Genomic DNA, 11,858 nt, shown 5'->3' with positions numbered 1-11,858 from the left:
TATATATATATATATATATATATATATATATATATGTATATACACATTGGTTTTCAGACTATTGCCGAGTGATAGTCGACGAAAATGAATAGCAAAAGCACATACGCGTGTTGCAAGTATGGCGCAGTTGTGACCGAAGTTTTATGTTTCAGTGGATCTAACCAATGGACAACTCACCCCAAACAACAACACGCCCTTACTTACACAAGCACTTTCTGGTACGTTTTAAAAGTCTTTCTTCTTCCCGGCTGCAAATGTAATGCGCTTTCTCGACTCGCTTCGTCGCGCTGCGGATCGATTCGCCCGGAAATACAAACAATTTCGGCTATGATGGCTTTTTCGTTAACTAGTCACGCGAGATTGCAAGCAATAAAGATTGTGCGCAATATCTTTGAAAGAGTACGCTCACGATCGCTTCAACGAAATATTGCAGAATAAAACGCAATATTACGTTCGAATCAATCATTGCTTTTGTCATCTCATTTTAATATCATAATATTTTGCAGCGATATTTTCTCAAACTGAATTCTACCTTCAAATATAGACATGGATAATTGTGCGAAACATTATTCTTTAAAGTTCCCAATTTTACCATTTCATGTGTTTCTCAACGATTAATTCTCCAAAATCAATCTCCATCTAGTGAAAGAATAATAGTTGGAGAAAGATTTCGATCGGTTAATCGGTCTGTAATTTCAGAAGACGATTACAATTCGTGTACGTGAGCAACGGAAAGCATGGCTACTTTGATAAGCATGATTACTGTGCATGACTATTATACGTAGATATACTTCATCAATAAATATTGTATTATACATAAATCTCGACTAAACAAACTGTCGGAAACTGTCGTGGGAAGACAATAACGTCATTCGTGATGTTATTCTCGGGATATTAATAAAGTAAGTTGGATCGTATCGCTTATTCTGTCAGATAATAAACTCAGAGATGAATAACTTCACAGTTTAGCGGAAATTTCCTGTTTCTTGGCACCTTCCTTCATCTTGCCAAGTAATGTCTTTTCCTAAAGAAAAACGTCATTCAATTCTAACGGATACCGTCTCGTTACTTTTTTTTCATCACTTTATTATTACGCGATTACTTCCTGCCGAATCGCCGAGAAACGCGGATGAACGAAAAGGAGGAGAAGTGCCACACACATGCGGGGGCGCTGAGATGCCGGCAGCGAAATACGCCTCTGTTCTTTTTTTTTCGTCGTACTCCCCATCTAAAATCTGCCCCCGATCTGCCCGCCGTCGCGCCGTCGTGCCGTCCGCAATCTCCTCTCAAATAAATCAAACTTTTGAATCGCGCTCGTCCCTCCTCCAACCCCCCGATCTCTACGCGCCTCTCTCTCACCATGGTACCGACACAAAACTTTGTAACCGGCCGCCATTGTCAAGAGTTTAAAAGCTGAATGGGTTTTTAGATTGTACGCCGGGGCGCTTTCGGTTTCCCGTGGCCCCGTCACCATCGGCCTCTCTTTTCCTCGCTCCCGTCGAGAGAGTTTCAAATTCTTCGCGTACCTCCCGCTTACGATCTCTTTCCTCCTTCCCCGCACACCCGCTCTTCACCGCCCTTCTTTTCTTTCTCCCCTTCTTCCTCCTTGTTCCTATCGTCTTTTTCCTCCTCCGCTTTCGTGACCGCCGTTAATCCGAAAGTACGTACCGTATGACATTTACGCGAGCTCTTGCGCGCGAACAACGTGAGCGCGATATACGAAATCGCTCGAGTCAGATGCATTAATCTCCGCCGCTTCTTATTGGCTATCTGTCAGAGTTTTTACGAGTGCTAAAGTTTCAGAATGCGGACGACACGCCGAGACACTGTTTTCCCGTGTGTGACACAGCTTCGAAAGTAGCGTAGAGTAGTTTCGCTATGATTTCGCTCCTTGTTGTATGTATGAGAACGAAGAGCAGTTGTTGGCAAGGTTTAGAAAGAGTTTGAGCAAGGTTTTGAAACATTTTATAAATATAGTAATCGTATTAGTACTTAATCCCTGCTGTTATGCATTATACATATACAGTAAATATGCGTTAGCGTGCTCCAAAAGCTCGAAAGGGTAATATATGTTTCTCGTGACATCTTTTACTGAAAATATTTTACTTGCAAATAGGGATGAAAAGTATAGTAAAAAATTAGAAATGCCAAAAAGATTTACATAATTAAAAAAAAAACATCATTTGATGTTCAATTATTTGAAGAAAACAATTAGCTTTTGACATTAATATTATATTTAATAATTAGTATTATTTCCTTGCCAACAATTAGATTTGGTGCAAAGGGAAGACAAGGTTATTTTACTAAATTTTTCAGAAGAGATGGAATATTGTTTTTGAATTTTCTTGCTTTCACTATAGTCGGCACGAGAGGAATAAGATAATTTATTATTTAGATTTATAATCTTCAGATTTCTAATAAACTTATTCGATATTAATAATATAAGAAAACGCGCGCTTTCTTTTTATTAGAACTTCAATTTTTGACTTATCTCTCATTGCACCAAATTATCCGCATCATCATAGTTTCTCCTCACATTTTATTTCTTTTCTCATTTGTATTCTCACGCGAGCTGAATTACTTCGCTGAATTACTTTGCTCTTTACTTCGAGAACTGAACGCGAAATGGGGTAAGTTTAGTTTTCGTCGCTTGACCTTTCTAATCTAACCAACCTTGTCAATTTTTGCTGCGTTTGATTTCTTAAGAGCACGAAGGAAAATCAGTCCTCGTGCAAACCAAACGTTAGAACGGTAATCGTAGTCGAAAGCCTGTTGTATCTCATAACTTTTCAAGTCGATCGCCATCACTGTCTCGTGCGATTGCGTTGCTTGTCCCAGTGACGTGTTGTACAATGTCGTACATATGTATATATGTGCGCAAGGCGCTTTTTTCATTATCTCTATGATCGTATGTATAAAGGCTGGCCTTGCAATGCGCTTCATGAGTGTCTTCTTTTATTCCTTCCTTTTTCTTTTCCATTCCAATGAAATTACGAGAAGGTATTCGTTAAATTGACTCCATCCCTTCCCTCTTGTATTCAATGTATGTAAACATGATACGTATACTCCTTGATATAATGGCATTTACGCGATCATTTAAATGCGTGGTCATTTAACATGCACAGTCCTTGAAGTAAAATGTAGACCAGAGATCATCGTCGTTCATTTATGCACGAATATGCGTGAGCTCGTTACAACAAATATCACACTGTATAATATATGTGAGTTAAAAAGAACCTTATCTCTAATGAGATTTAACCCGTTTAGAGCGTATCGTTATACAACTGAAATGAGTTTTGATATTAGTAAGCGGAAAGAGGCGAAAAAGCTAAAAACTAGGGGCAAACGCCAACGGAGCAACGTGCCTCAAGGTACTTGCATGGAAGATTCCTGAAAAGGATAAGGCATGCAACGCTCGTATCGCTATCGCGGGCAGAATGAAACAATCAGAATATTCACGTCCCATAATTGTCACTCAGACGTTTAATTGTTGTAAAATAGCGTAAGCTACAATAACAAGATTGAAAATTAAATGCAGCTTAATAGTTATTTAACGGTTAGATAAGAGAGATGACATCTTTTTGGATCCTCAACTACTCTAGCACGGTCAAAGCTGAATCTTTATGAATTAACTTTGTAAAAAGAATTGTTCTCTTTATAATGAAAATAAATGAAAAACTAATATTAATGTAAAACTACACTATTAACGACACTATTATTACAGTCTGATTAAATTACAACAGTTACATTATTCACAAGCTGAGCCGCGGTAATTGAGGATGTTAAAAATTATTCTTGGCATTTCTCAACAAAGTCTAAATTCGGAAGCGAATTTATGAGTATTTTCGCGTTTCGCGCGTCCCATGAAAGGCAAGGACGAAGCCTTTGCTTAGGCTTGTCCTTGCCTTATTAACGACGTTCGTTCGATTGGGATAAGAGGGTGAACATTGACGCGGGTTCGTTGCAGTGATGAACAACTACCAGGCGGCCGCAGCGCAGGCCGGATTCCCGCCGGCGTCGCCGCACGGGGCCGGCGGCCACGGTGGGCCGCAGGGCCGGTCTTTCCCGGCGGCCAATTCACCGGGCCCAATTGACATGTACAGCTCGAGCGCCGCCGCCGCAGCAGCAGCCGCAGCCGCGGATTCCGCAGTCGCAAGCTACGTCCAGGCCGCAGCTAGCCCGCAGCCCCCCACGACCGCGTTCCCCGCGATCGCCGTATCCCGTGCCCCGCTCAACTACAGTCCCGTAAGTCCACTTTCTGTTCCCCCTTTATTCACCGGATCGGGCCCCTCCCGACAAGGATATGCAACGTAAGGATAAAGAGCATAGTCAAAATCACTTCCGCATTTCAGTCAGGGTTTACCTAGTCCGGCAATCAGGTTTTACCCAATTACTTCACTTGTCCCATCGCTAACGTCGTAAGCTGTACGATTTATTGCGTTGAAAACAAATTAATTATGCTTAACAAATCTCGTCAATGGAACTTCGTTAATTAAATAGAATTTTATAACTGACAATATGTGAGGTAAAACCGGAAGATAGTTCAGAGAAAGTAACGATTGGTTTAACTAGCAACAATTACGAAAAAAGCTAATAAAAGTTTTTATATTGCATTTTAATGAATATCGAAGAATCTGCTAAAATATTCTCCTAAATGTATAAGCATATCAGTGTTTTTAATAAATGTATTTATGGTTGGTAAAATAAATTATCCAAATAAACTCGATGAAAAAATGTATATTCATATTTTTATGTTGAAAATTTATATTACAGGCAAGAATTTGAAATGAATTTCACACACGTGTAATTAAATATTGCAAAATTAAAAAATGATTTGACCATCGACCGAGCTCTTTATCGTTTCGTTCCGTATTACAATTTTATCAGCTTTACACATTTATAACAAGCAAATGTGGATACCTTCTTGCAAACATACATTATATTTCATGCAACCGGTTTTCAATCTCACAGAAAAAGATTGCTTCGATGTACATATTATATACGCTTTGTACATTCTATATTCTGATTCTATATTTTATGAATACATCTCTGGTCCGTCAGGTATAGTATGACAATTATTACATTGGCTTGTATCGAAGATAAACTTAATATTGTTTATAGGATTTCTATAATATATTCATTCTCTGCAATATCAACGTGTTTAATATACCCAAAAGACTTCTCATGTAGCATCACTTCGCGTATTATTCTTCGCATTTTTGTCACTTATTATCTTTATATTGTGGAATTTCAAAAAATATAGCAAAAAGAAAAGAGATTCTACAACTTCAAAGGCCAAGTACCGCAATTGCACGCTGCAATTTTAGATATGCAGGCAAAAGTACGGGTTTATCTTTGTGCTCACCCCATTGTGTAATAGTCATTCTTTTTATGGAAAGGTTGATGAGATCGATATATTCTATTGTTCCAGGGTCCTCTAATACCAGCGGCGTTCACTAATGGCTACCATTGAGCCTTGTTAAGACCTAATAACAGGTATGTATGCCATCGGCAATATTTCGGTGAATTGTATTTACGTTTTATGTTGAGATAAATTTATTAAAAACGCGTTGACCAATATTACTATGTATAACATGTTAAATAGTTCAGTTTTCTCTTCAATCTCTTTTCAACATATAACATTATTTTAACAAGAAACAACTTTGCGTGAAATAGTAATAGAATATCAATAAAAATAATAATGAAATTTTTTAATCTTATTTTCTGTAACGATTTATATTAAAAGAAAAACAAATAATTTTTAATTTTTATACATTTGAAACACACTCACAAGATTGGAACATTTCTTCGAAGAGATTTTAGATCGGTCTTTATTTTTTGTCGACTATATTTGGAATCGATTAAAACTGGCTGCTTTTTCAGAAGATAAATATTTAACTTGTTGAAGTCTTAATTCTTTTTTCGCCAGGATGGACGAGACGGCAGAACGCAGCACGGTCGCCTGATATAATAAGTAACATGGATGATTTAAGGCAGCTAAACACAGTGGACGATCTCTGGACGAAAAAATAATACTTACACGCCTACTGTATAGATACAAAGATATAAATAACGATCAAAAGTTGCAATACATTAAAAAAAACGAATAATGTTAAACAAAAGGCAACTATCGAGTAAGATCCAATCGATGCAACTTTAAAATCCGGATTGTAAATAACCGGATGTAATATTACGCGAATGTGTAATAATGCATTAAGAAAGAATTTAGAGCATTAGTCGAATCCAGTTGGATGCAACTATAGATAGAGAGAAGAAAATTAATCCTGTTGATGAGTAAGCGAAAGAAACTGACGCAACGGGGAAGACGTCCAGAGAAGGCTAGAGGAAAAAGACGAGAAAAGCGACAGGAAGACCGACCGTCAGGCGGAAACAGGAAGAGGTAACAACGCGCGCTGCAATAGGCTAGTTATGGCCGAAACTGCGTATTGACGCCAGCCCGTTCTCCGACATTAATAAAAGAAATAATAATATAATAATAATAAATTAAATTAATATTATTAATTGCTAAATATTTAAGCGGTTAAGTCTAGAATATATATAAATAGTATATATATATATATAAAGATATAAATATATATATACACACACACATATATATATATAAATATATAAATAATTGATAATTATTATAGACGATAACGCGTATGACCTCTAGTATTTAAGGCAGTTAAAGAGACGGAAGAGATACCAACTCTCACGAATATTATAATTATTAATTATTACATGATTACTGGCGATTGCAATTATTAACGAGCGCCATGCACCGCGCGTGCCCGCGTATATTATATAATGATAGGCACATACGCGCGCGTTCACACCTGGGAAAGACTTTGTTTCTGGGCTTTCAAGTTTTAATCGTATGCGCGGAAAGGGTTGATGGGTTTAATGGCGGCCGAGAGAGGAACGATGACGCGGAGAAGAGAGAAAAAGAGAAGAGGGATAAAGGCTGATGAAAAAGTAGAGCGGATAAATCAAGCGATCCTTTTTGCTGCCCTTTCTCTACGTCTGCACATGCAGATTCAAGCTCCTTCTTCTCTCCCAACGTGCCTTTTCGCTGGCTAAATGGCGGAACGGTGCTTCTCTCCTGTCCTGTCGCAGTCCTGCTTTCCCGGGTGCGCAACGAAATAATGCAGAAAGATGTAGCGGCGGGCGAGCGAGGGAGTTACATAGGCGTGTTACATACTTAATGTCACGCTGTTAGCATTATTTGTGGGAAGAGGGAAGACACGCAAAAGAGCTGCCGTCGAATTTCGAGCCGATGCACGATGAGGCAAATTCGAAACAATGAGATGCGCAACATCGGAAGATTTTAAGAAAAATTAACACAGTAATGGATCATTAGAATTACAGAATAGCGGAAGTTCTTTAACTGCACTTCGCCGACAAATCCGCCATTTATGTCCTAATAAATAAACATGTCTTAAGGCATGCGTTTATAAAATGATTACAAATACTGTGGATTTATAAATTTTAAAAGAATACTATGTTTCACACACAGTAATTGAAATAGTTTTCGCGAAAAGTTATAACATTTTTATTATATTAGATATATTTAAATTATACATCATGATAAAATCACTCAACGCGATGGCAGTGTTCTTGCTTTTGTAACAAAAGGAAAATCAGGGTGTAAATGGCGATTTATGTTACTCTGTAATTCTGATTGAAACCGAACGCTCGTTTCAAAGTTCCACTTGAAGCTTCCGGAGGCGCCGGACAATGACTGTTATATGACTCAATCGGCCGCTGTATAGCTTTAAAACCGATTACATGCAGTAACCCTTGTTATATACATATATGTATATGTATACGTGTATATACATATATATGTACATATATGTATATATACATATACATATATGCACGTATATTACGCGTATCATACGCAAATTACCGTATAATTAATTTAAAATAATGCCGTATATGCATGACCCTATAGACGAGCCAATGCGATCAAAGAAAAAGAAGTACGAGAGTTTTTTTCAGCGGCAAACTACCGCGATACATTTTACACAAAGACACATGCACACGCGTACACACGAAAGCTACGACACACCCTCCACATCTCCGGCGTCTAATCGTCTAAGGCTGAATTACACCGATAGTCTGGCTTAACTTAGCTCTGGTTGGCGTGTGAGTCTAGCGATTCATGGTTCTTCACTAGATTATAATCCCACTTACAACACACAAACAAGCAAGGAAAAATTTAGTTAACCAGCGTCAGTGATAAACGTACAGGTGCAAACTTAAGATTCATACAGCGGGAGATCAAACGATCGGAAAAAGATCAAGCTGAGAGAGGAAGGTAGTATATAAAATATATATACATAGAAATTATCGCGTAATCTTCGTCCGCGATATACGGAGCATCGGTCGACGATACGCTTCAAATGTTAACTTAACGGGAGGACGAGGAGATGTCGAATGAGAAAGGGGAAAAAAGAGAGACAAAAACCTAAAGTTATACGAGAGAAAGACCGAGCGTGAAAGGGATAGGAAGAAAGACGATAAGAGCGTGCGTGAGAGTGCGAAAGAGTTACCCTTTAGGATTAAAATGCGTGGCTGCTAATAGCGGTTGCGATTAGATCTAGGGACTAAAATGGGCTACCGAGGAAAGACATAAACGTGAGAGTGAATATTATATTATAATCTATATATCGCAAATATGGCTGGACATCGGATGTTGCGTCCCATCGCGCTTCCAATAATATTTCGGATTTAGGAGAGGCCCAAGGTCCACTCGACATAAAAGAGAAGTAGGCCCCTTTGGAGATCCAAGCCTCAATTGGACTACGTTATACAATGCAGAAAACAAATGTCAACGCATTCTAAAGTCAACGCTTTCCCGTGTTCAGCCTCACTTGTGTGCTCCTCTTTCTTTCGGATAATGTCATTTAACTTTACATTGTATAACGCGATCTAATTGACGAATCAGCGAAGATTGGATAGATTCCAATGGACTATTGGTGATTAGAGTTTAAGTTAACTTTGTCGTGACCTTATGATATTGCGCAGAAAGACGAGAGGAATTTCAATTAGCGTGAGAATAGAAATAATTATCTTGAACGATATTCAGAGTAATTGATTTAGTGTTATTTCTTTAAATAACCGGAACCGAAACGGTTCAATTCAATGAATGACCATCATTACCGAGTTAATTATCAACATCCGTAAGCTAATTTGTGTATCAAGGTCCTCACTCAACTCTGAATTATTGATTTAATATCACTGTCTAGATTAAAATCTTAGCCGTATAATGTAAACAAATTTCATGTTAATCTTGATTAATGATAATTATTGTTGATACAATTTCAAGTAAAGTTGAAAGACGACATCGTGACGTCTATTTTTATCTATTTATAGACATCACTTTATCGTCTGACTGCTATCTGGGACTACTTGAATTTTTATTATGCATGCACTTTTGTAATGTATTGTAGCGAACAAAATGTCACTGAATTTTAAAAACGAACTAGATAACAAACAAAATTGAAAATATATTGAAATCTTTTGATTTTTAGAATAAAAATTGCACGCATAAAAGAAGGTCTCGAGCCGTTATTTTAGTACAATGGCAGTACGTTTAAAATACACAATGCAGAAATATAAGAAATTCAATCGCATTGGCAGAGGATTTACGACAGGTTCCTCCCTTCTTTCTGTCGACAAGGGCCGCATCGCCCTTAATAAATTATGCGCGTAATTTATATGACTAGGACATTCGCGTTTCGTTGATATCGCAGAATAAATGGTTCCTTATTACATATTATCATTACAATAATTGAATTCACAAGAAAGAACGTCGATGAATTATAATTATATAAACGACGAATATACACGCGATTATTATAAGCGTGCTGTTATTATTATTGCATTAAACAACAGGGTAAACAAAAAAAACGAGAGAGAAAACGAGAAATCATTTTAAATTGGATATGTGCGTCACGTGGAACGACAGTCATTTTATTTCTTTCGGTGAACGCGTGCACGCAACGGAGAAAAGAGAGGAATATAATAATGCGTGCAAAACGAGTCAATTCTTAAAGAACGTTAGCAATACTTTTTCATGACCACAAAGAGACGTACAGCGACAAGATGGTGATTAAAGTATATCGACGAGAAGTCACAGTATTCTTAAGTTCCTAAATTATGCGCGCGACATAAAACTCGGTTTGTTTGAAGGCACAAAAAGAAACAGTGCATTGAGACTGGGAAAAGAGAGACGAAATGGGCAAACTGCGATCGCGTGTGTCACCAACGTTTTGTACATCGCCCATCTTCTTGTGAGTAAAACAGAATGATAGCTGTCCCGTTGTAGCCCAGAGAATGATGAAACGTGAAAGGGAAACGTGATGTTTTCAAACAAATGTTCAAAATAAACGTATTGCATAAGAAGATATAAAAAGCGATTGACCTTATTTGGACACTCGCCTTTTTTAATGAAAAATATAAGTGAAATTTTCTTTGTTGGAATAATTATTATTTAATAAAAACCATTTTTTTTATAAGCACGAAAGTTAATGTATATTTAGATTTTCAAAGTAATGAGCAAAATATTAAAGTAGATCCACAATGTGTAATTTTCTTACAAGAATAGAAGATTCAGATCTTGATTGCCAGAAAAAAATATCGGTGAACGCGTGCACTATTACCGTATAAGAAAAAGGCGGTTATTATATTGTAAAATTGTGATAATTTGTCACTGTAATATTATTTTTCCATTGACTGATTTAAAACAGTAGAAACGGAGGAACAACTGAGAGCCAATAAATCCATATTTTAAATTGAATGCAATACATTCGTTACATAATAAATGAAATGTGTTCACAAGCGGAATTTATAAAGTGGAATTTAAACAGTTTTTTAACGGCTATTACGATGATATATTATCTAAGTTAACATATACAAATAAATTGTACTATAGGGAAATTATGTTAAATTTGTTAACAATCAAATATATTTTCTCTATTAATATATATTTTGGTTTCATGTTCAATTATGATTAGTATTTATTGATCGCTACATATTTTCCCGAGAGCCGTATCTATTTAATTGCCGTTAAAAATTATTTACTAATTATTATACGATTAAATTGTGTATATATGATTAATTATATGTACGTAAATCTTGGACTCATACTTATTTTTTAAGAAAAGTTTGCCAACTCTCGCAGTCACAAAGTATTCCCGTTATTTATAGCTTTAGCTAAGAAGATGCATACATTCGCGTGTTGTCATTCTCTTGTTCTCTTGTTCTACATTTTAATTTGCGATTTCTTTTCACTGCGCTATCGAATGTTAAATATTATAAAATAAGAACCGAACCTGAACCGAAGCTGTTTTGTAGTGCGCTTGATGTTTATCATACGCTTTAACATATATTTTATTTTTATTTTATTTTTAAATGAATTGGGGCAAAGATGGATTGCGGAGATACGGCGCAGAGATATACCTTATGCGAACAATAAAATTATAAGAAAACAGAATCACACGGGTGAGCTTCATAAGGGAGGTGTAAAGATTAATACAAGTACATGTGCACATACACACATACATATAAACAAGGACATAACACCAGCTCAACAAAACGTAGAGCGTAAACGTGAGATTCATCATACGTAGGCTTAAGAAAAGACGCGCGAGATCGCAGTGAAGAAGACACAAATAAAATATATTTAAAAGATAGGGGGGAAGAGAGACAAAAGCAAAATAGAGAAAATGGATCAGTCAAGCACATAAATTTTAACTTTTCGCGATTGGAAAGAGAAAGAAGGCCGAGAGAATTCCGGGCCGCTTGCGGAATGTCTAACCAACGATCAACAATTTAATGTTCAGAAC

The 11,858-nt window shown here is 36.9% G+C and overlaps 1 protein-coding gene across 7 annotated transcripts in view; it reads left to right on the top strand.

Moving 5' to 3' along the window:
- LOC112457462 (RNA-binding protein Musashi homolog Rbp6) overlaps positions 1–11,545 on the top strand; it is a 585,496-nt gene extending 573,951 nt beyond the window's left edge. For 5 of the 7 annotated variants that reach the window (XM_025020534.1, XM_025020530.1, XM_025020532.1 and 2 more), the window contains 4 exons: positions 153–218; positions 3,968–4,245; positions 5,432–5,496; positions 5,930–11,545. In XM_025020534.1, the coding sequence (XP_024876302.1) occupies positions 153–218; positions 3,968–4,245; positions 5,432–5,473 (386 nt within the window). In that variant the 3' untranslated portion in view covers positions 5,474–5,496; positions 5,930–11,545. The remainder of the gene's footprint in view (positions 1–152; positions 219–3,967; positions 4,246–5,431; positions 5,497–5,929) is intronic. The other 2 variants (XM_025020537.1, XM_025020536.1) reach the window with 1 other exon arrangement.
- The last annotated feature ends 313 nt before the right edge of the window (positions 11,546–11,858 follow it).

This window comes from Temnothorax curvispinosus, unplaced genomic scaffold, assembly GCF_003070985.1.
Source record: "Temnothorax curvispinosus isolate PA1 unplaced genomic scaffold, ASM307098v1 QBEX01007781.1, whole genome shotgun sequence".
Classification (NCBI taxonomy): Eukaryota; Metazoa; Arthropoda; class Insecta; order Hymenoptera; family Formicidae; genus Temnothorax; species Temnothorax curvispinosus.
This window is presented reverse-complemented; position numbering and strand designations above follow the sequence as displayed.